The sequence below is a fragment of the Xenopus laevis genome, chromosome 4L (assembly GCF_017654675.1).
Source record: "Xenopus laevis strain J_2021 chromosome 4L, Xenopus_laevis_v10.1, whole genome shotgun sequence".
Taxonomy (NCBI): Eukaryota; Metazoa; Chordata; class Amphibia; order Anura; family Pipidae; genus Xenopus; species Xenopus laevis.
The window spans coordinates 3,437,060-3,464,598 of record NC_054377.1 but is presented as its reverse complement, the minus strand read 5'-3'; the positions used below and the strand labels follow the sequence as shown (position 1 = coordinate 3,464,598).

General features: G+C 41.7%; 1 protein-coding gene and 1 pseudogene across 1 annotated transcript in view; both read left to right on the top strand.

The window, feature by feature from the left end:
- Positions 1–27,539, top strand: part of gas2.L (growth arrest specific 2 L homeolog) — a 77,450-nt gene that overhangs the window by 39,071 nt on the left and 10,840 nt on the right. The window contains exons 5-8 of the mRNA XM_018257270.2: positions 690–831; positions 9,033–9,096; positions 16,176–16,320; positions 17,000–17,107. Of these exons, the coding sequence (XP_018112759.1) occupies positions 690–831; positions 9,033–9,096; positions 16,176–16,320; positions 17,000–17,107 (459 nt within the window). The remainder of the gene's footprint in view (positions 1–689; positions 832–9,032; positions 9,097–16,175; positions 16,321–16,999; positions 17,108–27,539) is intronic.
- On the top strand, positions 18,445–18,618 carry LOC121403483 (annotated as a pseudogene).

Genomic DNA, 27,539 nt, shown 5'->3' with positions numbered 1-27,539 from the left:
CATTTACAGTAGGGGGTACATTATCCCTTATAATACATGAGTGATACTCAGAGTTCCCTGTATAACTCAGCCTGCAGCCTTGTGCCTTTATATGGTCACAGAACAACCCCTCAGTGACTTCTTAATATCCTTATCATTTACAGTAGGGGGTACATTATCCCTTATAATACATGAGTGATACTCAGAGTTCCCTGTATAACTCAGCCTGCAGCCTTGTGCCTTTATATGGTCACAGAACAACCCCTCAGTGACTTCTAATATCCTTATCATTTACAGTAGGGGGTACATTATCCCTTATAATACATGAGTGATACTCAGAGTTCCCTGTATAACTCAGCCTGCAGCCTTGTGCCTTTATATGGTCACAGAACAACCCCTCAGTGACTTCTAATATCCTTATCATTTACAGTAGGGGGTACATTATCCCTTATAATACATGAGTGATACTCAGAGTTCCCTGTATAACTCAGCCTGCAGCCTTGTGCCTTTATATGGTCACAGAATGGAGGGATTGAATCCCTCAGTGATTTCTAATAACCTTACAATTTAACCTAACCCCTACACACTACCCCATATAAGTTTGTCATGGTGCCAACACCCTTTTATACTAGTCTTCCTGTAGAAGCCCACCAGGCTGGCAGTACTTTATTTGGACTGGTGATAATTCTTGCTCTTGTTTATACCCACAGAGTCTGCCATTGAAGAAGATCCCATACAGAGCCAATGCCCCATCCGGCTCTTTCTTCGCAAGGGACAACACAGCAAATTTCTTAGCCTGGTGCAGAAATATCGGTGTTGGAGAAACCTGCTTGTTTGAGTCGGAAGGTTTAGGTACGTACAAGATCTTTATTCACATGATGGAAATGGCCTCATTATTAATTAGTGGTGTGCCCTGTATTAAGTGTTGTCTAACTGCACAATTTATAGATATTTTCAGGAAAAAACCTCAGAAAAAATTGTAGGATTTGGGTTTTCACTTGATTTTATCAAGTTTCCCCCCGATACAATTAAATCATGCTTTTTTGATAATAAATAAGGTCAAATCGTGGATTCTAGTTTGGTCGGATTTTTTTTTTTCTAAAAATCGGAAAAATGTTGACATATTTCTGGAAAAAGCCGGAAAAAAAATCTAGCAATTTGGAAAAAAACTCATAAAAAAATTGTACAATTTGGGTTTTCGCTTGAGTTTATCAAGTTTTCACCCGATACGATTAAATTGTGCTTTTTTAATAACAAATAAGGTCAAATCGGGGATTCTAGTTTGGCCTGAGTTTTTTATTTTAAAAAATCAGAAAAATTCTGACATATTTCGGGAAAAAGCCCGGAAAAAACAAGCAATCCATTAAAACCTCAGAAAAGATTGTACAATTTGGGTTTTCTATTCATTTTATCAAGTTCCCCCCCCAAATACATTTAAATCATGCTTTTTTGATAACAAATAAGGTCAAATCGTGGATTCTAGTTTGGTCTGAGTTTTTTATTTTAAAAAATCAGCAAATTTCAGACATATTTCGCGAAAAAGCCTGAAAAAATCGATTGATTCGGGAAAAATCTCAGAAAAAAACGTACAATTTGGGTTTTCGCTTGAGTTTATCAAGTGTCCCCCCCAATACAATTAAATCATGCTTTTTTCATAATAAATAAGGTCAAATTGTGGATTCTAGTTTGGTCTGAGTTTTTTTTTTTAAAAAATCAGAAAAATCCAGAAATATTTCGGGAAAAAGCCTGGAAAAATCGATTGATTCAGGGAAAATCTCAGAAAAAAATCGTAGCAATTTGGGTTTCCGCTTGATTTTATCAAGTTTTCCCCCCGATACGATTAAATCATGCTTTTTTCATAATAAATAAGGTCAAATCGTGGATTCTAGTTTGGTCTGAGTTTTTTATTTTAAAAAATCAGAAAAATTCAGACATATTTCGGGAAAAAGCCTGGAAAAATCGATTGATTCCGGAAAAATCTCAGAAAAAATCGTACAATTTCGGTTTTTGCTTGATTTTATCAAGTTTCCCCCAATACAATTAAATCGTGCTTTTTTCATAATAAATAAGGTCAAATTGTGGATTCTAGTTTGGTCTGAGTTTTTTATTTTAAATCAGATTTTGATAAATAACCCCCTATATATAATTGTTTTTGCCTTTTTCCAACCTTCTTCTTCCTCCCACATTGGCACTGACCCGCACCCCGTATCGCTGGCCATGTAAATATTATCGTCTCGGAGCCTATTCGATTTTCACCTGGGCGCCTCTTTGTACAGAATAAAATAATGGAGAGCTTTCTATTTCCCTTCTCTGTTTTCATATTGAAATTGATCTTCAAAAAATAAATAAATAAACTGAAAAATATGAATTGTTTGCTTGCCGGAGCCAGAGAGATAGGAGAAGAAAAGAAGCAGATAAATGGAAGCAGTGTGTATGTGCATCAAGAGACTCCATTCTTGCCGCAGACTCTAAAGGTTTTGACTGTCAGAATAGCCTGTCTTTCTCTCAGCTGACATGGGATCCTTCAAAGCCTCCTGAACTATTTCTGCCCTGTTTGTGAAAGTGACTCCCCGTATCACTCGGTTGATCTGCTCTGTTCTTACAACAGTCCTTGATAAAGCTGTCAGAGATCCTCGGGGAGAGAACACAGGAGACCTTCTTTCCCTATCAATGCCTTGTCAATCTGGACGGCAGCTGAAATGGAAATGCTTAGATTTATATTTGCACTGGCTTCTTACTTTCACTTGCCGAAATCTCCTTTTTGTTGCTTCCAAAGAATAGAAAGGCAGAAGAGTAAACAATAACCCCTAGGCTAAGGTCACACTGGGAGATTCGGGAAGATTAAGTCACCCTCTTCTTTGGGGCAACTAATCTCCCCAAAATGCTTTCCCCTGCCTCCCGCCTGCTAGAATGAAAAATCGCCCCAGATTAGAGATTCGTCGCCCTAAAGAAGAGGCAATTAGTTGCCGGGCGACTAAATCTCCCCGAATCTCCCAATGTGACCTTACCCTTAGGGTTAGTTCACACAAGGAGATTCGGGGAGATTTAGTCGCCTGGCCACTTCTGGGCGACAATCTCCCCGAACTGCCTTCACATGTCTTCCCACCTGATATAATGGAAAGTCGCCTGTGCTAAAGCACACGCCGCCCTCAGTTTTCCGAAGTTGCCCGAAGTTGAGGAAACTTCGGGCGAATTCGGAAAACGAAGTGCCGCTTGTGCTTTAGCACAGGCGACTCTTCATTATAGCAGATGGGAAGACATGTGAAGGCAGTTCGGGGAGATTGTCGCCCAGAAAAAGAGGCGATTAGACACCAGGCAACTAAATCTCCTCGAATATCCTTGTGTGGACTAACCCTTAAGAGTAGTGTCAGATGAGGCTACTGGTGGAGATTAGTCACCCAACGACAACTCGCCTCTTCTTCGGGCGACTAATCTCCCAGAAATGCCTTCCCGCTGGCTAGAATGTAAATTGCCGGTGGGATGGCACTCAGAGTGTTTTAGCTTTCCAAATTCGCCTGAATTTACCTTCGGAAAACGAAGCAATCCGAGTGCCATTCCACCGGCGATTTAGAGGAATTTAGAGGAGATTAATCGCCTGAAGAAGAGGCAATGTCATTTGGTGACTAATCTCCCCCAGTTGCCTCGTCTGCCACCACCCAAAGAGAAATATACACCTTATATATTTGTGAGTCTTGTCCACCATAGCTTGCCAACTTGAGGGCTCATATACTGATACCTGGGAGCCTCAGACTGAATGGAGATACCCGTGGCAATTCTATCACAGTGCAAAATGTAAAATAAAGCATCCTGCCCTACCTGTAGTATATGACCCTACGGTCTTTCTCGATCAAGGTGGCAACTCATTAGCTTGGTCTCCTTTCTACATTTATATCTCATTTAGATCAGTCAAAGCTTGATCCATCCAACAAGGACACATCATTCCATGTTCTTTGGTTTTTTTGCACGAAAAACAGCGCAGATCAGGATATCTCCGGGACTTCTCCCACTGACTTATATACAACCTCGGCAGGTCTGAGATGCCGGATTTTTGTTTTCAGACTTTTTCCATCCTCGTGGCATAATAAATCTCGAAAAATTCAAGTATTTTTTCACAAAAAATGTGAATTTTATAGTAAAATGTTAGAGATTTTTGCATTCAGAATCTCCTTTGTTGTGATCTGGTCAGAGCTGATGATTGGATCAGCCCGATATTGACCACCTTAAGTTTGAGAGAATGCTTGAGTCTTTTTGAAGACCATTATAGAATAGATATTTTTGGGCCATGGACCAACATTATAGAACAGTTAATCTGAGGAAGCTTTATCCTCTACACCAGAGATCCCCAAGCTTTTGAACCCGTGAGCAACATTCAGAAGTAAAAGGAGTTGGGGAGCAACACAATCATGAAAAATGTTCCTGGGGTGCCAAATAAGTGCTGCGATTGCCCATTTGGTAGCCCCTATGTGGATTGTCAACCTACATTGAGGATCTGTTTGGCAGTGCACTTGGTTTTTATGCAACTAAAGCCTTTAAGCCTGGAATTCAAAAATAAGCTTATGCTTTGAGGCCACTGGGAGCAACATCCAAGGGGTTGGAGAGCAACATGTTACTCACGAGCTACTGGTTGGGGATCACTGGTCTACTCGGTAGTCTTGTATTTTCCATGATTTCTTCCAGTGTATCCTAACAGATGATGCCATAAAGCAAGGCAGTAGTAGAGAGGAAACATACAGTAAAGGTCGGTACCTGGAGTCATAACCCCGATAGCTGATACATTGAACATGTACCTGTAGACAGCAGGTGTTAGTAAGATTTACTGGATGGAGTTACCCCTCTCCTCCTCCTCCCATAGCCGTATAAGGGACAGAGAAGGTAACGGATATACGAAGCAGCTTTCATAACAGTTTCCTCTCCTTCATTGTTCTATCGATCGAGCGGCTGTGGGCAAACAGAAATACTGTCAGTTGCATTTGCCCGAAGGGGCTTAACTGCTGATTCCAACTCAACCACTTTTAGAAATTATCAAACATTGGCCGCCTCGAAACCATCAGGAAAATGAAATTCCATTTTAAACTGACACCCCAGAGACAGAGATTAAGACTCAAGTCAAAGCCGAGCTGCATAATTGAAAGAGAAACGGGGAAATCGTGAATATCAAGGACAGTGCGATGATTATAGGGACAGAAACATTTAGAGAGAGGCGCAGACCCGGCCCATCCAAGTGAACAACTATGGCTGATACTCACATTATAAAATTCACATCAGTCTATTAGGTTTACAGTTTTTTTTATTAGAAAATGTATTTTAGCCTTTGGCAGGTGAGACTGCAATGTCCTTCTCATCCAATTTCTTTGGATATCGAGTAGGCAGTCAACCTGTGGGGTCCTATCTTAATCACAGCTGCCACTGAACAACCATATAATAAAGGCCTGGTGGTTCACCTTTAAGTAGGGATGCACCGAATCCATTATTTTGGATTCGGCCGGACCCCCGAATCCTTTGCGAAAGATTCGGCCGAATACTGAACCGAATTCGAATCCTAATTTGCATATGCAAATTAGGGGTGGGAAGGGGAAAACATTTTTCACTTCCTTGTTTTGTGACAAAAAGTCATGCGATTTCCCTCCCGTATGCAAATTAGGATTCGGATTCGGTTCGGCCAGGCAGAAGGATTCGGCGGAATCCGAATCCTGCTGAAAAAGGCAGAATCCTGGCCAAATCCCAAACCGAATCCTGGATTCGGTGCATTTCTACCTTTAAGTTAACTTTTAGGGGCAGATTTATTAAGGGTGGAATTGAAAATCCAAATCTGAATTTTCTAATTTTTTTTTGTTCACAAATGTCAAATTCGACTAGGGAATTTATCATACTCTGGCCCTTTAAGAATTTAAATTGGACTATTCGCCACCGCTATTTGCCAAATTGCTGTATACGTCAATGGGAGAGGTCAATTTGGTGATGTTTGTAGCCTTCCTTTTTCAGATATAAACTCAAATCAAGTTAGGTCGAATTCAATTCGAGTTTTCAAGTCGTTAAAATGTGTCCAAGTTTTACATATGAATTTTTTTTAAAAAATAGTCGAACAGTTGAAATTCCGAGTACAATCGAATTCATGTGAGTTATTAAAACTCACATGAATTTGAAATTCGACCCTTGCTAAATCTGCCCCTTAACAATGGCTAATTTAAAGCAACTTTTCAATCAGCCTTCATTTTTTCTTTTTTATAGTTTTTGAATTGTTTGCTTTTTACTTCTCACTCTTTCCAGCTTTCAAATGGCCCCATCTTAAAACCAAATATTCAGAAAGGCTATAAATATATTATTATTGCTATTTTTGATTACTTATCTTTATTTCCAGGCCCTCTCCTATTCATATTTCAGTCTCTTATTCAAATCAATACATGGTTGCTAGGGTAACATGGACCCTAGCAACCCAATTGCTGAATAACTGATTTTTGCATCTGTATTATGCACACACCCTGTCCACTGAAGGAATGCAACTGGTCATTGGTTGGATTAAAATGATGCAGAATATAGTTCACTTTTAAAAAACGTTCATTATAATGTTACATGACCCATTGCTTGTATTCTGTGCTAGAAACTGTCGGAATAGCAGTTCATGCCACAACAATGGTCAACTTGTTCTACATTTCTCAGACTCCAAGGATATTTGGGTCAGCAGAGACAATGGAATTGCTACATAATTATTTCTGTGTATAGAAACTGGAACAGTTCAGGACAGGGGCATTTCAGGAACAATTTTATAGCAAGTAACGGGTTGAGAGACTATAAATCAGTGGTGCTACAATATTACATTCACACACACAAGGGTGACCTTAGTCTGTCACATTAGGAGACAAGGAACCCGTTTTTGGTGAAGCCCACACCAACACCAGGAGATCATAGCACACAATTGGAGACGTGAGGAGACAGGAACAGGTCTCTGCTACAAAAACAGACCAATCTGATCTGGTCCAATTCATGCATAGATGGAGCACCAAGACGGCCGAAAATCGATTTAAAAACTTTGATTTTTATTTCGTCATGTTAAAACAATCAACAAACAGCATGCCCTTGTAATCCCCTGGGTCATGTGCTCAACGCGTTTCGTGACAGCCCGTCACTTCCTCATGAGCTCCTGAGGAAGTGACGGGCTGTCACGAAACGCGTTGAGCACATGACCCAGGGGATTACAAGGGCATGCTGTTTGTTGAATGTTTTAACATGACGAAATAAAAATCAAAGTTTTTAAATCGATTTTCGGCCGTCTTGGTGCTCCATCTATGCATGAATTGGACTTTGTACTTTTACCGATGGGACCTCGGTCGGATGTGCAGCACAAGCTGAGCCAGTGATCGGTGAGTGCTCCCACTACTTACCTAGATTTGGACATTCAATCTGATCTGGTACTTCGTTTAAAGTTAAAACCTAAAAAGTCTGAGGATCAGGAATAACCTGGACAGGGCTGTAATATCAAAAGGCTTGTGTTTTTATTTTAAAAATAGCCTGGAATTGTGTATTAAGCCATGGTGTGACAACATAAATTTAGATGCGTTTTGCTTACCTAAAGATTCTTTCATTTTTCAAACTGCCCACAAATTTGTCAAATACTCATGCACTGCTGAACACAAGAGGTGAGCTGAAGCTCTTTAAATGACAAGATAAAAATGTTACTTATAAGGAAAGCTACTGATGCAGTTGATTAGCCACAATATTGCAAGATAGAACACTATATTTATTTTGTAAAATGCCTTAACATACCTGAGTAAACAGCCATAAAATTATCTTTGTTTGGTTAAGAAAGCGGCTGCCATATTAGTTTGGTGTGATGTAAATTTCTTCTCTTCCTGCCTTGTGTCCCTTGCTGGCTCCTAGCTCTCTGCTCAAATTGCAGCAGTTAGGAGAGGAAGGGAGGGGGGGAAGAGGGAGAGAAAAGGATACTGGGCATGCTCAAGCCCAAGCCCTGGGGTTTGATCTGAGAGCAGGAAGTCTGATACGAGAGCCCATGTGTAAACAAAAGCAATAAAGAAATTCAATGTTTCTTTTTACAGAGGGCTCAGAACAGTGGCAGAGTAAGTGTCAGTACTTGCATTTACATTGATCTTTCTGATAAAGCTTACATCTGTTTTAACCTTTACTTCTCCTTAAAATCCAGTCGGTTAATATGCTCTGAACAAAGTAGATTTTTTGTACCATGAGATTCTTAATCTGAAATCAAGTGAATGATTTTATTGCCTAACCAAACTGTGTATTTGTCCTGATCTTTCCATCCAAGAAAATGACTCTTAGATGATGTCCAACCAGGGGCCAATAGGTAGGAATCAAGTTAAAACTTACTGTGGCTGTGATTGGCTGTTCTCATCGTCCATTGTTCCATTGTGCTTCTATTAGACATCTGTCCCTGTAGATCTTGCCATGTCCACAAAAGGGGTGCCTGGCCTTTTATGTTGTTCTTGCACTACAACTCCCATCATCCTTTGTCTGCTTTCAGTAGTTCACCAATATCTGCCCTTTCCTATTTTCTGTCTCGGTGTATCTGACTCCTGAAACATTGTAGCAGACCGGGAGGAGAACTGACTACAGTGTTTTAAAGGGGTGGTTAACTTTTAATATGTTATAGAATGATCATTTCTAAGCAATTGGTCTTTATTGTTTATTTTCTATAGTTTTTGCAATATTTGTCTTCTATTTTGGGCCTCCCCTATTCATATTCCAGTCTCTTATTCAAATCAATGCATGGTTGCTAGGGGAATTAGGCTTAAATTGCAAACTGGAGAGCTGCTGAATAAAAAGCTAAATAAGTCAAAAACCACAATTAATAAAAAATGAAAACCAAATGCAAATTGTCTCAGAATATCCCTCTCTACATCATACTAACAGTTCATTTAAAGGTGAACACCCCCCTTTAAGAGCCAGAACCAGAGAAGGGACAGACAGACGCTGCTTTCCATAGTAATTACCTTTACACAAACATATTCATCACACACATTTAATGGGTGATACAAAGTTGTGGTTGAATATCTCATGACTTCCCTCTTTCTTCTTTCTCCTAGTGCTACACAAGCAACCCCGAGAAGTCTGCCTTTGCCTCCTGGAACTGGGAAGAATCGCCGCAAGGTATGACACGGAATATTTACATTTTAGACATAGTTGACTCCTGAAATTCTTGTCTGAAACAACATTCTTGGAGCAGTCGAGCAGTGACAGGGGCAGTGAGGGAACATCTTGAGGGCAGATGTGAAAACAAAAATTGAGATAAATCCTGAGACCCATCAGATGTTTCGCCACCCCTTGTTATTCAGTGTCACAACCACAATAAATAGGAATTCTGCACATGGCAATTTGTTATTTGTCTGTTGCACCCCCACTTTGTACAGTGTTACCATAAAACTGGCATTTTATTGATGTTTCTGGACTATTGCCCATCCCTTTTCTACTATCCTACTCCTTCTCTATTGTCTACGTCTGAATCTTTTCCTGTCTCTTTCTGCACTGCTGCTTCTCTCTCCTGAAACAATGTAGCTGACTCTGGTCTACTTTACATGATTTACATTAGGAAATGCTTGGAATCCCTAATATATAGAGACAGAGACAAGAGGAAAGTGTTGGGAGGGTTAATGTCTGCTCTCTCTCATTTCCCTACAGAAATAGGGATTGGTAACACTAGATAGGTACCTAATATATAGAGACAAGAGGAAAGTGTTGGAAGGGTTACTGTCTGCTCTCTCTCATTTCCCTACAGAAATAGGGATTGGTAGCACTATAGTCAAATACAAGAGTCCTCTGCACTCAACCCATTATCAATATATTTAAGACAGAGACATTTTGTGCATACTGCTACTAAAAAATGCCTTACCCTTTAAACAAAACAGGGATTGTTTGTCCATATATTGCAATATATTTAAGCTGGCCAACTACGTCAAAGTCATCCCATATCTGGCCAGTCCTATGCTCAATTTCATCTGATTCATTAAGAATTCTATTGCTTCATTATACATTTTACAAAGGGACTTGGTTTTACCTGCAACTTAACTTGCTGCTTTCAAAGTAAACCTCCATACTTGGCTGCCCTTTTATTAGACACCAGTGGTAGCACTAGATAGGTACCTAATATATAGAGACAAGAGGAAAGTGTTGGAAGGGTTACTGTCTGCTCTCTCTCATTTCCCTACAGAAATAGGGATTGGTAACACTAGATAGGTACCTAATATATAGAGACAAGAGGAAAGTGTTGGAAGGGTTACTGCCTGCTCTCTCTCATTTCCCTACAGAAATAGGGATTGGTAACACTAGATAGGTACCTAATATATAGAGACAAGAGGAAAGTGTTGGAAGGGTTACTGTCTGCTCTCTCTCATTTCCCTACAGAAATAGGGATTGGTAACACTAGATAGGTACCTAATATATAGAGACAAGAGGAAAGTGTTGGAAGGGTTACTGTCTCCTCTCTCTCATTTCCCTACAGAAATAGGGATTGGTAGCACTAGATAGGTACCTAATATATAGAGACATGAGGAAAGTGTTGGAAGGGTTACTGTCTGCTCTCTCTCATTTCCCTACAGAAATAGGGATTGGTAACACTAGATAGGTACCTAATATATAGAGACAAGGGGAAAGTGTTGGAAGGGTTACTGTCTGCTCTCTCTCATTTCCCTACAGAAATAGGGATTGGTAGCACTAGATAGGTACCTAACATATAGAGACAGAGACAAGAGGAAAGTGGTTGAAGGGTTATTATAGTGTATATACCTTCCCTCCTACTCCACCGTCTCTCTACAACACTCCCTGATATATTGGCTGCATATGTAGAACAATGGCTCCCACCTTTTCCCCGTATCATTCTCATTGCTCTGCAGGAGTCTCTGGCAGCAGATTGGAAATTCTGTTTCGTAAAACACACTTCAAAATGAAAATGTATAAATCAAGCGACTCGGTATATTTAATAGCAGGACTTGGCTCGCGGGAGTCTCTCTCAAGCAAAATTCCTTCATTTAATTGCTTTCGCAGCTTAAACGTTTATACCCAGTGGAAGAATTGAGAGCAAATTTATAATTCAATGTAGAATTTTTTATTGACTTTATAATCCTGGCAGGGGTTAAAATTCAGGTGCAGAGAACGGGTTCTACTGGGGGTGGGAGAAATATATAAAACAGGTCCAAAGCTGTAGAGCTTGATGGATGGCGCCGTTAGATTTCTCTGTGTTCTAGGACATTCTAATTCAAGTCTAATGCTCAGAGCCGGCCATCTATAAACCTACATTAGAGCTGCAAATGAAGGAATTGGCTTCCCGGCTGTTTCCTACCAAACATATTTTCTTCATATAATCTATAAATGAACATCTAAAGTACAGCGGCACGCTTTGTAATAACAGGACCCAAGGGTATGGGGAGAACAACATACTGAGTGCTAAAAAAGAAGCATATTTAAGGTTATTAGCCCACCTAAACTGGATTCATTCTCCCTGCAGAAACAGAGAATAGTATGTGAGATAAAAAGATCTGTGCAGCCACTGGGACAGAATGTTCTGTTATACAGATAGCTAGAATCTCAGCTGCCATAAAGCAGGACAGGACTGCTGCTTACAATGGGGATCAGATAGGATCTGTGCAGCCACTGGGACAGAATGTTCTGTTATACAGATAGCTAGAATCTCAGCTGCCATAAAGCAGGACAGGACTGCTGCTTACAATGGGGATCAGATAGGATCTGTGCAGCCACTGGGACAGAATGTTCTGTTATACAGATAGCTAGAATCTCAGCTGCCATAAAGCAGGACAGGACTGCTGCTTACAATGGGGATCAGATAGGATCTGTGCAGCCACTGGGACAGAATGTTCTGTTATACAGATAGCTAGAATCTCAACTGCCATAAAGCAGGACAGGACTGCTGCTTACATCGGTAAAGACATTATTTATTTCTCTGTATCTTTTTCTCCAGGTCTGTTAATCAGCTGTCTCTCTCTTGCCACATTGTTTCCAAAGTTACAATCAGACTCTCTTTTCAACAGCAGTGACACTTCCACAAACAGTAACTATAAAACCAAAAACACAACATTGGGAAGTTGCTAAGAATTACATCTTCTTTCATCAGGCAAAATTGCACATTTGGCTTTATATCCCCTTCAATGTCTTTCCCATGTTTTTTTCCGCACGAGGCGGGTGTTTGATCACAGGGTGAGAGCTGAGAGGGGTCTTGGACTTCTCAATCACATGCTATTAAGTGGCAGGACTGTGATTCCATCGCATAATATTGTAACAGGCAGCAGGTTATTTAATGGCGGGGCCCAAGTGCAGGTGTAGGGCCCGACGCCCTGGGGGGAAATTTTATGATTTACAGACTTGCCAGACAGACGGGAAGTGAAATGGATTTAAAGCCTGTGCAGCCGACCCATACGCTCCATCTCTGATAACTGCATCATTAGCTCCGCTCATTGTTTTAAGGGGAACATCCACCCATCAAAAAGAAAAGAAATGCCTAAGCACCTTCCCAATATCCATTTATTTCCATTGGATTCCATTGGGATTTCCTATTGTTTGTACCATTCTGCTCTCTGTTCCGACCCTTGAAAACAATGTAGTTATCCTTCAGATCTGCCCGGCTTCTTTTCATTGTTTCAGGAGTCAGAACCGACAGTAACAGAGAGAGGAGAGAGAGCTGCTTTTGAATAACAGAACAAACTTAAAAGAAATTAGAGTAAGGAGGCAGAACAGATCCAGATTGTGTTTAAAACCGATACAGGGATATTAAAGCAAATCGTTCCCATGGCAACCAGTGCAAAAAAAAAAATCTTTATCAGTCTAGACATTATTATCCTTTTTCTTGGCACCCTAAATACCAGTATTTACACTATTCCCTGGGTCATGGGAACTACATTTCCATCATCCTCAGCCGGAAGGGACATGCGGAACCCCATAAACATATTCTCCAAGAAAAATTAAACATTTTTCTTGGATTTCTACGATGACACTTCTCGGCATGTGAAAATGTAAGTGAGCGGCAGGATTCTGGCACTACCAGACCCAAACGTGGTATTTAGGAAAAATCTATAAAGTCATCAGATTCCCTAATTGACATCATCAATGTATCAATGTATTAGCCCACCTAAACTGGATTCATTCTCCCTGCAGAAACAGAGAATAGTATGTGAGATAAAAAGATCTGTGCAGCCACTGGGACAGAATGTTCTGTTATACAGATAGCTAGAATCTCAGCTGCCATAAAGCAGGACAGGACTGCTGCTTACAATGGGGATCAGATAGGATCTGTGCAGCCACTGGGACAGAATGTTCTGTTATACAGATAGCTAGAATCTCAGCTGCCATAAAGCAGGACAGGACTGCTGCTTACAATGGGGATCAGATAGGATCTGTGCAGCCACTGGGACAGAATGTTCTGTTATACAGATAGCTAGAATCTCAGCTGCCATAAAGCAGGACAGGACTGCTGCTTACAATGGGGATCAGATAGGATCTGTGCAGCCACTGGGACAGAATGTTCTGTTATACAGATAGCTAGAATCTCAACTGCCATAAAGCAGGACAGGACTGCTGCTTACATCGGTAAAGACATTATTTATTTCTCTGTATCTTTTTCTCCAGGTCTGTTAATCAGCTGTCTCTCTCTTGCCACATTGTTTCCAAAGTTACAATCAGACTCTCTTTTCAACAGCAGTGACACTTCCACAAACAGTAACTATAAAACCAAAAACACAACATTGGGAAGTTGCTAAGAATTACATCTTCTTTCATCAGGCAAAATTGCACATTTGGCTTTATATCCCCTTCAATGTCTTTCCCATGTTTTTTTCCGCACGAGGCGGGTGTTTGAATCACAGGGTGGAGAGCTGAGAGGGGTCTTGGACTTCTCAATCACATGCTATTAAGTGGCAGGACTGTGATTCCATCGCATAATATTGTAACAGGCAGCAGGTTATTTAATGGCGGGGCCCAAGTGCAGGTGTAGGGCCCGACGCCCTGGGGGGAAATTTTATGATTTACAGACTTGCCAGACAGACGGGAAGTGAATGGATTTAAAGCCTGTGCAGCCGACCCATACGTTCCATCTCTGATAACTGCATCATTAGCTCCGCTCATTGTTTTAAGGGGAACTCCACCCATCAAAAAGAAAAGAAAATGCCTAAGCACCTTCCCAATATCCATTTATTTCCATTGGATTCCATTGGATTTCCTATTGTTTGTACCATTCTGCTCTCTGGTTCCGACCCTTGAAACAATGTAGTTATCCTTCAGATCTGCCCGGCTTCTTTTCATTGTTTCAGGAGTCAGAACCGACAGTACAGAGAGAGAGAGAGAGAGCTGCTTTTGATAACAAGAACAAAACTTTAAAAGAAATTAGAGTAAGGAGGCAGAACAGATCCAGATTGTGTTTTAAAACCGATACAGGGATATTAAAGCAAATCGTTCCCATGGCAACCAGTGCAAAAAAAAAAATCTTTATCAGTCTAGACATTATTATCCTTTTTCTTGGCACCCTAAATACCAGTATTTACACTATTCCCTGGGTCATGGGAACTACATTTCCCATCATCCTCAGCCGGAAGGGACATGCGGAACCCCATAACATATTCTCCAAGAAAAATTAAACATTTTTCTTGGATTTCTACGATGACACTTCTCGGCATGTGAAAATGTAAGTGAGCGGCAGGATTCTGGCACTACCAGACCCAAACGTGGTATTTAGGAAAAATCTATAAAGTCATCAGATTCCCTAATTGACATCATCAATGTATCGACAGATATATGTTTCTTACATCTGGGCCAAAAGTGGCCACTTCATAATGAAATAAAGTTGATTATCAGTTAAAGGGGAAATTAAAATAACATATCAGCTGCCCATATACCAAGGAATAAATAAATGATGATGATTAAAGGGAACCTCTTTATTGTCCCCAGGTTTCTATGGAGGTGGTTGAAGCTGTTCATCTTGCACTTTCAGTCTTATATAAAGGACGCCATTGTTCTTAGGCTGCCTGCAATCTTCTATCTTTCTCAGGACCTCATTCTCCTGAAAAATTCACAAAACTGGGAAAAAGTTCACAAAACTATGAAATTTTGCGAAACGCAGTGAAGTCAATGAGCGTTTGTATTAGGGATGCACCGAATTCAGAATTCGGCCTTTTTCGGCCGAATCCTTGTGCCTGGCCAAACCAAATCCTAATTTGCATATGTAAATTAGGGGCGGGTAGGGAAATCATGTGACTTTTCGTCATAAAAGAAGATTTTTTTCCACTTTTTCCTTTCCTGACCCTAATTTGCACATGCACATGTAAATTAGGATTCGGATTTGGTTCGGTATTCAGCCGAATCTTTCACCAAGGATTCTGGGATTCAGCCGAATCCCAAATTGTGGATTCAGTGCATCCCTAGTTTTTACACATTCTCGCTCCCAGTGCATTAAAGTCAATGGGCGTATTTTCTTATGTTGAATTTTTTGTCCTAATGCATTAAAGTCAATGGGCGTTTTTTCTTATGGCGACTCTTTTGTCCTAATGAATTAAAGTCAATGGGAGTTTTTTCTTATGGCGACTTTTTTGTCCTAATGCATTAGGGCTGGGACACACTGGGCAATTTGGGGAGATTTAGTCGCCTGGCGACTAATCGCCGCGACTTTCCACGACCAATCTTCCCCGAATGCCTCCCCTCGCTATGCGCCTGGCTAAAATGAAAAATCGCCTGCGCTAATCACACGCGGCGATTCGTTTTCCGAAGTCGCCCGAAGTTTCCTTGTGAGAAAAGTCGCGGCGATTAGTCGCCAGGCAACTAAATCTCCCCAAATCGCCCAGTGTGTCCCAGCCCTTAAAGTCAATGGACTTTTTTTCACTACAAATATTTCCAGTGTGAATATGGAAAAAAAGTGTGAAATTTTTTTACAGTGAATCCATAGCTGGCGAATAAATTCGCTCCTCACTAATTAGTAGGGACAGCCTTTCCATTATTAACCGACTGGTCACCCGGCCCCTGGGTGGAGGGCACTCCACTCCTCTGATCCGCCACAGTTATTCCCCATTATACCGAAAAAACTCAGCCCCCACTTCCGAATCTCTTCATATTCCCTTCTCGTACTGTTCTGTGTAAGGGAAGCAATATGGCAGCTCAAACATATAACTAAAAGTTTATTTGACCAGGACATATGTTGGTTGCTCACAGGCTGTAATTTATGTCTTGATTTTCGGCAGGTTCGGGGTGGAACCCCCAGGATTAATTAAACTGGAAAAGGAGATTGAACAAGAAGAGACTTTATCTATCCCCACGCCGTCTCCATCTCCCTCCCCAACAAAGTCACCGGGGAAGAAAAGTACTGGGAAACTGCTAGATGATGCGGTAAGTCTGGTTGCTACATGGTCGTTAATAGAAGGGGATACTAAGGGACTATAAATATATATAAAAAAATAATATATATATATTCTCAAATTCTGTTATGTAAAATTGTTGTGTTAAGGTTAGGGTTAACCCTAATTTAGGATTGGGTGTGCATGCATTAGGGGTTTATTTGGGTTTATACGGGTCAGTAAGGACACCACCCTGCCACCTTAAAGGAGTAGTTCACCTTTAAGTTAACTTTAAGTATCTTATAGAATGGCCAATTCTAAACAACTTTACAATTGGTCTTCATTATTTATTTATTTTTATTGTTTTTTATTTATTTGCCCTTTTCTGCTGACTCTTTCCAACTTTCCAACTTTCGAATGAGCCCCATCTAAAAAAACAATTGCTCTATAAGGCTACAAATGTATTGTTATTGCTACTTTTTATTCCTCATCTTTCTATTCAGGTCTCTCCTATTCATATTCCAGTCTCTTATTCATATCAGTGCATGGTTGCTAGGGGAATTCAGACCCTAGTAACCAGACGGCTGAAATTGCAAATTGGAGAGCTGCTGAATAAAAAGCTAAATAACTCAAAATACAAGATTGTCAGGGTCCTAAAACATTTGGTTGGGCCCTCAGTGTGACTGTTACTAGACGGGAAAACATGAAAATGCAACTTTGTATCTTTCCAGGTTCAGCACATTTCCGAAGACCCCCCATGCAAGTGCCCCAATAAATTTTGCGTGGAACGTCTTTCCCAAGGAAGATACAAAGTTGGCGAAAAGATCCTTTTCATTAGGGTACAGTACCTCCTCTTTCCCCATTTACTAGAAAGGGCTCAATGGGATCAGACTATCCATTGGGGAATAAATGCCTGCCCCTTAAATGTATAATTATTTGTCTTGTCCTTTAAATCTGTGCAATAATTATTTCTGTGGAGTTCTGCTTGAAGCTGCCATTATCTCAGACTGGCTACCCATACCCTTTCCGATCACCGCCCATAGCTCTCCTGTTGTATTATCTTTATATGCAGGAGATGCCATGGGTTTCATTGCCTGCAGTGTCGGACTGACCCACAGGGATACCAGGAGTGGGCCCAGATGTCTAAGCATTCGGCCTATTTCATCATCAGTCCCTATTTCTTAATGGGAAAAAGAAGCTTAATAATGGAAGAATAGAGTAAGTCGATATAAAAGACTAGGATAATAAAGAGGTTGAGTGAGGAATAATAGTTTGGAAAGTGGGCCCATGGTCTAAGGTTTTTTGGTGGGTCCACAGTCTAGGGTTTTCTGCTGGGTCCACGATCTAAGGTTTTCTGGTGGGCCCACAGTCTATGGTTTTCTGCTGGGCCCACGGTCTGAGGTTTTCTGTTGGGCCCAGGGTCTAAGGTTTTCTGGTGGGCCCACAGTCTAAGGTTTTCTGGTGGGCCCATGGTCTAAGGTTTTCTGCTGGGCCCACGGTCTGAGGTTTTCTGGTGGGCCCATGGTCTAAGGTTTTCTGCTGGGCCCACAGTCTAGGGTTTTCTGCTGGGCCCACGGTCTGAGGTTTTCTGGTGGGCCCATGGTCTAAGGTTTTCTGGCCCACAGTCTAGGGTTTTCTGCTGGGCCCACGGTCTGAGGTTTTCTGGTGGGCCCATGGTCTAAGGTTTTCTGCTGGGCCCACAGTCTAGGGTTTTCTGCTGGGCCCACGGTCTGAGGTTTTCTGGTGGGCCCACTGTCTGAGGTTTTCTGGTGGGCCCCTGACATCCCAGTCCAACGCTGATTGCCTGTGACAGTGGAATACTCAAGGCGTGCACAATTCCATGATAAAGAATGGAACCCAAAAAATGAACCATTTTGGTCCAAACATACTGGCAGATATAAGCAATTTTGATCAGGGGTGTTTTTGTTGTGAGTCCTGCATTGGGTCGATTACCCTTGGGAACCTTCGGAATACCATTGAGTGAGAGAGCCAAATCCCCAAGGTCCCCACTTTACCCAGGGACCTAGGCAGGCTACCCATGGACCCAGTCCTAACTTCATTAAAGCTCGCCCTCTAGGGGTAGGGATGAGTATCAGGTCTGGGTCAGGGGTAAAGTGGGTAGTCAGGGCCATGTTGTGTGGCAGGTCAGCAGGTCTGGGTCAGGCATGGGTCTCACATCGCTTCTCTGTCTTTTGGCTAAGATTAAGTGTAGTATCTGTTACTATCAGAAGTGTTGCCAAAACCTCTTCTGGTGGGACAGGTATGAAGCCTGATCTTCTGGCCAGGGGCCATATCTTCATGAAAGATCGAGGTGTTGTGCCCCCGTGGTGGCACATGCACTTTACTGCTTTTATTTTTTCCTGCTGCCTTTTGATCTAATATAAAAATTTCTTATATTCGTCCGCACACTGCTTTTAAGCACTTATTTATTGGCACTTTATATATATGTTTTTTACATGTGTTGTACATTTTCCACTTGGAGTTTGAGGTACAGATGGTCCTTTAAGGCTCTGCCCCAGGATTTTGATTTGGTTCCTTAAGGAAACTTCGGTGGAACCCTTGGATGAAATGACTCTCTCTAGCCGTGAGGTGAAGGAGGTTCTGAAGACCCTTGTCCCTGTAGGTGCCTTTTGACTAGGGGGTCGGGGATTGGGGCTCAACCTAACCTTTGGGAGATGGTAAGCCCATTGACTTGGAATGCCTTTAGTGCCTTTTGGCCTGGGGTTTTCAGGGTTTTGGAGCCTTCGGGTAGGGCTCAGGATACAACCTGCACTTTAGACTGTGCACTTAAAGAAGAACTAAACCCCCTTGCTAATAAAAACCCCTACCCTCCATGGTCCCTTCTCCCTGCTCTCTCCTCTGTCAAAAGAAACATCACTTCTATTGTGTACTCATGGGCTTCTGTATCAGACTGTTTTCATTTAAACCTCCAGGGCTAGGGCTTGAGCATGCTCAGTTTGCTCCTTTCCCACTTCCTCCTGTAATCTGAGCTCAGAACTATGAGCGAGCAGGGAGATTCTCAGGCAGGAAGTGATGTCACACCAAGCTAATATGACAGCTGATATCTTAAACAAACAGAGAGCTCCTAGAGCTGTTTGGTAACGAGGAAATTTCGGGCGACTTTGGAAAACGAAGCACTCTGAGTGCCATCCCATCTGCGATTTCGATTCTAGCTGGCAGGAAGGCAGTTTAGGGAGATTAGTCACCCAGAGGCGATTTGTTCCTGGGCGACTAAATCTCCCAGAATCTTTGCGTGTGTCTCTGCCCTAAAGCATTCTGCAGAATATAGTCTTATAGTTTTCACTATTGTGGCTAATCTATTGGCAATAAACACCCTCTGCAGCTTTCCTTCTTCTTTAAAGGCCAAATTTATTAACCAAAGAGCACGACTCTCGCTCAGTCCACTTCAAGTGCAAGACAGGGGCAGCTGCTTCAGACATTACCCTAGGGTCTGTGCCCTTTTACATATTCTTCTCTGCATAAACACATAAAAAGGTTCTGCTCCATGAAAGTCCTATACATTTACAACCGGGACAAATTTACTAGTCTGGGGAGACCCCGTTAAAAACGAGTGACGCCTTCCAGCTGAAGGTCCCCCTGCCGTTCCGTGAGCAGTTAGAATGAGCCCTCGCTGCGTTTCTACAAACACCCCTTATTTATTTAGCGATTCCATGTGTTGGCCAAAGCGTGAAATAGTTTATCAGCTGCTGGCAATGCCGGGACACAAAGGGGGCATTATAGGGGCACCGAGTCGTTATTAAATTGTGCAACTCCGCGTGTCGCTCCAACGTGTTTGGGGATATATTTATGAGTTTACTCTGAGCCTGACAGGGTGGGAGGGATCTATATTTTGCTTAAAAGGAATTTTACGCCACGGGGTCTGTTCAGAAATAATGGGGGTTCTAATCACACTGAGCTTTTGTTTGGTTTGGATTTTTCTTCTATTTCAAAGTGTCGTCACAGCCTTGTGGGAGTTAATTAGTCTCCGAGGTTATTAACCCTCTTTACAAGCAACACACTCGCACATTCACACTGCCTCAACTACACACACACAATCCCTGGGACACATACACATTTAGTATCACACAATAGTCTGTACTGACGGATATAGTAGATAGCTTCAAGGAAGGGATGGGCACCTTTTTTTGGAGAGAAAGAAAAAACAAGGGTACTTGGCGTTACTACTCATAATAAAATGTGGATCCAGGTACTGGTCCAGTTGCCCTTTAATGGTTGTAATGGGTACCCCCCTTAGGAGTCATAGTTTCAGATGGGATTTCACCTTCCTGTGGATTTACTGGAATTTGCGTAGGGATTACTTATTTTAGTATAAGGTTCAACTTGATGAACATTTGAGGGTTCATTTATGAGCGAATCAAAAAGTATAAAGTGCAATATCCATACCCATAAATCAGCATATTTCCCATAATCGCAGCTTCATTGCATTTGCTGATTTTTGCACATACCACATCTATAAAACTATGGCAGCATAGGTATTCCCTGTACTAAGCACAATTCAGCAGGAACAGTCCCTAAGTTTGCTCATAGTCTGTACAGAGAGATCCCATAAAACTATGGCAGGTATTCCCCTGTACTAAGCACAATTCAGCAGGAACAGTCCCTAAGTTTGCTCATAGTCTGTACAGAGAGATCCCATAAAACTATGGCAGCATAGGTATTCCCTGTACTAAGCACAATTCAGCAGGAATAGTCTCCTAAATTTGCTCATAGTCTGTACAGAGAGATCCCATAAAACTATGGCAGCATAGGTATTCCCTGTACTAAGCACAATTCAGCAGGAACAGTCCCCTAAGTTTGCTCATAGTCTGTACAGAGAGATCCCATAAAACTATGGCAGCATAGGTATTCCCTGTACTAAGCACAATTCAGCAGGAACAGTCCCTAAGTTTGTTCATAGTCTGTACAGAGAGATCCCATAAAACTATGTCAGCATAGGTATTCCCTGTACTAAGCACAATTCAGCAGGAACAGTCCCTGAACTTTGAGCAAATTGTGGAACCTTTGATAAAACAGAGAAGATTCCTTATCAAAAAGAATTTGTTAAACAAAATTGCTTCTCTAGCGACAGGTGAGCTCCCAAAGTTAAGTCGACACTGGAGTGAAACAATAAATGTGACGCACCTCATCCCTGAATCTTCATTGGAACCATTTCAGCCTCACACTAATATTAGACTCTTGGCCCAGAGGGAAAGTATCGGAGTATTAGTTCCCCTTGTATATTTATTGAGTTTCCTATAAACATCCCACTAGTTAATTTGTGGAGCGGAAGGAGCAGCAATATAAATAGCGATAGGTCGTTTAATTCTAACAAATTGAAATTCACCGGCTCTTTTGTGATTCTCTTTGTAACAGGTTTTTATAAAAATCCTCGCAGAGCCGTAAAAAAATATGTATAAAATCTGTATTCCGAAAGCCGCGGGTATTGATTCTCACCGAAGCCTTCAGCGTTCTCGACTGCCGCAGAGCCAGCCAACCCCTGTGCAGACAAATTCTGTTGCCATGGCAACAGAGCCCGGAATATTCCTTCTGGGACTTGCTAGGAAGAGAGGTATTAGTCACGAGCGCTGCTTTTCAATTCAGCAGCCACGAGGTATATTGATGTCTGTTTCCTACATTAGCACTTTATAAACTGCAGCCCAACCCCCCCCCCCCGCGTCCTTCCTTGTGTTAAATAAATAAAATGTACATTTCTCTCTGCAGCTCATATTGTGTAGAAAAATAGAAAGTTATTGCTTGTTTCAAATCAGACCTGTTGCTCCAGCCCATTGTAAGCAGCAGTCCTGTCCTGCTTTATGGCAGCTGAGATTCTATCTGTATAACAGAACATTCTGTCCCAGTGGCTGCACAGATCCTATCTGATCCCCATTGTAAGCAGCAGTCCTGTCCTGCTTTATGGCAGCTGAGATTCTAGCTATCTGTATAACAGAACATTCTGTCCCAGTGGCTGCACAGATCCTATCTGATCCCCATTGTAAGCAGCAGTCCTGTCCTGCTTTATGGCAGCTGAGATTCTAGCTATCTGTATAACAGAACATTCTGTCCCAGTGGCTGCACAGATCCTATCTGATCCCCATTGTAAGCAGCAGTCCTGTCCTGCTTTATGGCAGCTGAGATTCTAGCTATCTGTATAACAGAACATTCTGTCCCAGTGGCTGCACAGATCCTATCTGATCCCCATTGTAAGCAGCAGTCCTGTCCTGCTTTATGGCAGCTGAGATTCTAGCTATCTGTATAACAGAACATTCTGTCCCAGTGAAAATTTGAACACATTTCTCTGGTTTTTATGGGGTATTACAGTTTTACTAATGAAGATGAGTTGCCCTTTAAGGAATTTCGCCAGGCCTGCTTATCTTAAATAGTTTATTTGCTTGTCTTAAATTGTTACAATTGTTTCTTAGCTTCTCTTAATTGTTACAAATGCATCTAAGTGCACCTGGCACAGATTCTGTACTCTCTGCCAAAAGCCAATTACGTTTTAGAAACTTTGTATCTTTTTCGGGCGACAGTGCAGGAGATCAAAAAACTAAGTCGGGACATTTCAGTAACGATATTGCAAAGTCCAAAGAACTGCAGCACACTGACAAGTTAAATCTGTTTGGTTATGTGATTTTTATTGGCTCAAACTTTAGTAGAGCAAAAATGGCAACGTTTCAGGCCTCACATTTCGGGCCTAATTTCGTTTCAATAACAATCCGGGACTGCGGGTTGAGCTATGAAAATCGGGACTGCACCACGAAAAACAGGACAGTTGGGAGATATGTTTAAGTGGCGAAAGCTGATTAAGGTGCAATGCGGGGTGAATTTTGCAGGGTGCAAAGTGTATAAAATGTGCACAATTTGTCTTTTTATTGCACATTTAGGCAGATATAAAATATATGAGATATTCAGACAAGAGGTGCTGGTCTGTATATAAAGGGCAGAGTACAATACCAGTCTCAGCTTGTATTGGCTTATACTCTTTATTGGCTCTCATGTATTTGGACTATGAGGAATTGTATAACATTCAGAGCTGAGGCCTTGGGTCCAGATCCTCAGCCTCTTGCCCAATATTCTGGGCTAAATACTAAATCCTCCAGGTCTGTGACAGTGATTTCCAATAGAGAGAAAGTCTGTGTATTGGATTTGCCAATAATGTGAGTTCATAAACGAGGGGTACATGGCTCAGGGAGCCCCCAGCAGAGAAGAGAAGATTTGTTTTGTTTCCGTCATATCAAGTGGTTTCTTGAAATTGGCCGAATTTCCCCTATGTCTCATTTTAGTGCCAAAAAGCATGTTTTAAGTTAAAGTGATCAGCGATTGACTCGGCACAGAATCCGAGCGGGACGAAGGGCAGCAGCTCCTGTTACTGGAACTTCAATTACTCCGACTGGAAGGTCATTGGTGTTTACAACTATAATATATACTTATTTAGTGATGAACCCCAAATTTGTGTGTGTGTGGGGGGGGGGGTCATGGCCCCTCTCTTTTTGCTTCATTGAACAAAATGAACGATTAAACTATAACTTTTACAGTGCTCTCAAGCAGTCCATAACATTCTAGATTATGTGACAAATATCTGTTATTAGCGGATTACAAAATATAGACTTTCAAGGGTAGGGAATCCCATAAACTGTCTGTCCTTACAGTAAAGAACCCCTTCCTATGCTGATGGTGAAATCTCCTTTCCTCCCCACCAATGAATCACTCATTCCCCTCTCTTGGTAGGGAATCCCATAACCTGACTGCCCTTACAGTAAAGAACCCCTTCCTATGTTGATGGTGAGATCTCCTTTCCTCCCCACCAATGAATCACTCATTCCCCCTCTCTTGGTAGGGAATCCCATAACCTGACTGCCCTTACAGTAAAGAACCCCTTCCTATGCTGATGGTGAGATCTCCTTTCCTCCCCACCAATGAATCACTCATTCCCCCTCTCTTGGTAGGGAATCCCATAACCTGACTGCCCTTACAGTAAAGAACCCCTTCCTATGCTGATGGTGAGATCTCCTTTCCTCCCCACCAATGAATCACTCATTCCCCTCTCTTGGTAGGGAATCCCATAACCTGACTGTCCTTACAGTAAAGAACCCCTTCCTATGCTAATGGTTAGATCTCCTTTCCTCCCCACCAATGAATCACTCATTCCCCCTCTCTTGGTAGGGAATCCCATAACCTGACTGCCCTTACAGTAAAGAACCCCTTCCTATGCTGATGGTGAGATCTCCTTTCCTCCCCACCAATGAATCACTCATTCCCCCTCTCTTGGTAGGGAATCCCATAACCTGACTGCCCTTACAGTAAAGAACCCCTTCCTATGCTGATGGTGAGATCTCCTTTCCTCCCCACCAATGAATCACTCATTCCCCTCTCTTGGTAGGGAATCCCATAACCTGACTGTCCTTACAGTAAAGAACCCCTTCCTATGCTAATGGTTAGATCTCCTTTCCTCCCCACCAATGAATCACTCATTCCCCCTCTCTTGGTAGGGAATCCCATAACCTGACTGCCCTTACAGTAAAGAACCCCTTCCTATGCTGATGGTGAGATCTCCTTTCCTCCCCACCAATGAATCACTCATTCCCCCTCTCTTGGTAGGGAACCCCATAACCTAACTGCCCTTACAGTAAAGAACCCCTTCCTATGCTGATGGTGAAATCTCCTCTCCCCTTCACCAATGAATCACTCATTCCCCCTTTCATGCTATAGGAAGCCTGACAATACAATACAGAATATCTTTTATTTATTTTTTTTGGTAATGATGAAAGGTGTTTTCCTTATGTTTTAATATTTGTCTTAAGTTTGTTTGGCTATTTCTACTGAACATTATAGGAGTGGATTTATTGAGCATATTCTCTCTATTCTCTAAAGAAAAAATTGTCAATTTATAAAGTCTATCTGTGCAGGTTAAATCATTTATTCCCTTCATTCCTCCCTCCATTTTTTTTTTAATATATATACAGGGGCCCAGATGTGTACCCTATATAACTATGTTTCCATAACTAGGAAATGTGCTGACATTCTTATATTTAATGGCCGTTTAATGGCTTGTGTCATCTTTACGTCTCATTGGCACCATTTAAATTGGGGCAGAAAAACATATTGTGTTAATTTTGTGTAGCCTGTGGGTGTCAGAATGTAGTTGAACTAACATAGAGCAGGGATAGAGCAAGATACATAAACAAGTGGCATAAGCCGATGCAAGGAAAGGATATCTGGGGCAAGGAGGAAGGTGATACCCCAATTTCTAGGGAAGATATAACCAATAAGACTGGAGAATCTAACCCTCCTCTTTATTTCCAATGGGTTCTTCCCATAATAACCTCCAAAGAGGAGCTTCATTCTGCTCATGGGCAGACGTTCAGGTTTATTTTGGTTAAAGACACTCTTTGTTTGTGTTCCTTTTATAACATTATCTCTGGACTCGTGTAACTTTTCTCTAAGTTTAGGAAGCTCCTTGGAATGAAACAAAAGCCATAAAGCAAATCAAAGAGGCAGCAAGAAAGTTCAATATTTCTGCAGCTGTTGAATTAGTCGGACACTGAAGCGATCGCCAAAAGAAATCCATCCACTGTATTTCTACCTGCAGGGGTTAAATGAGAATTAGTCAGTCGTTCCCATGACCCACAACAGAACTGCCGTCCAGCAGACGCTATAATGAATTCTGTGTGTACTTGTAGTAACCATTCAACTTTGGTATATTGTGTCGGGCTTCATAGGGCTGGAGATTTATTGTGATTTATTAACAGTTTATTCCTCATGAATTAGAACAGATTTGCCAACAACATGGGAACAGCATCATAAGACAATGGATAGCAGGGCAGCCTTGGGGGAGATTTGGGGTGAGTGATTATTTGTACCCTGGGTACCCCTGGAACTATAGCAGGGTGACACCCCAATGTTTCTATATATCTGTAACCTTGTTATGAGCTAAGGGGGCCCAGTCTGAAGGTCAGTTAGGGGGAGATTTGGGGTGAGTGCTTATTTGTACCCTGGGTACCCCTGGAACTATAGCAGGGTGACACCCCAATGTTTCTATATATCTGTAACCTTGTTATGAGCTAAGGGGGTCCAGTCTGAAGGTCAGTTAGGGGGAGATTTGGGGTGAGTGATTATTTGTACCCTGGGTACCCCTGGAACTATAGCAGGGTGACTGTTACCCCAATGTTTCTTTTTATCTGTAACCTTGTTATGAGCTAAGGGGGTCCAGTCTGAAGGTCAGTTAGGGGGAGATTTGGGATGAGTGCTTATTTGTGTCCTGGGTACCCCTGGAACTATAGCAGGGTGACTGTTACCCCAATATTCCCATATATCTGTAACCTTGTTATGAGCTAAGGGGGCCCAGTCTGAAGGTCAGTTAGGGGGAGATTTGGGGTGAGTGCTTATTTGTACCCTGGGTACCCCTGTAACTATAGCAGGGTGACACCCCAATGTTTCTATATATCTGTAACCTTGTTATAAGCTAAGGGGGCCCAGTCTGAAGGTCAGTTAGGGGGAGATTTGGGGTGAGTGCTTATTTGTACCCTGGGTACCCCTGGAACTATAGCAGGGTGACTGTTGCCCCAATGTTTCTCTATATCTGTAACTTGTTATGTGTTATATGGCTCTGGGGAGAAAGAAGATTCTTTGAATTTCACTTTATATTATTTGTAAAAAAAAAAAAAAACATGGATATTTCTCTGTATAAGAAATCAGGGATGTCCACCCTTTAACTAAATCTCCCAATAACCCAGCAGTAGGAATAATTCATGCAATGTCCCCAATTCGGCCTGATCCCACCCAGTAACACCCGTATATGTTCACTAAACCCCACCCAAACTTGCCACTTTATGACCTGTGATTTGGGCCCAATGGGGAGAGGGAGGGCGGTTATAAAATTCCCTCATTGGAAGCGAATAAAGTTCATATTTGTCTTTCATTTTCGAGAAATAAAATAAATATCTATATTTTAAGAAAGTGAAAGCGTCAGGTTCCCCTGAACACCATAAAACTCTTGTTTTCACTCAGTTTTTTTCATTTTAAATAAAGTCGATTAAAATACAAGTACCTCTGCCAGGAATGACATTAAAACTCTATGTAACGAAAGGGGAAATATTCTGCTGGGCAGCTCCTTATTCATTTTGGCAGAAGAGAAAAATCATTTCAGAGGTGACATAATCATATTTCTAGTATACCAGTCATTTTTAGTGAGTGAAGAAAAACATTAGCCCCTCATTTCTGAAATATTTATGCGAATGCTGGGAACTGCCCTGACACACTGAGATCCTATCTGAT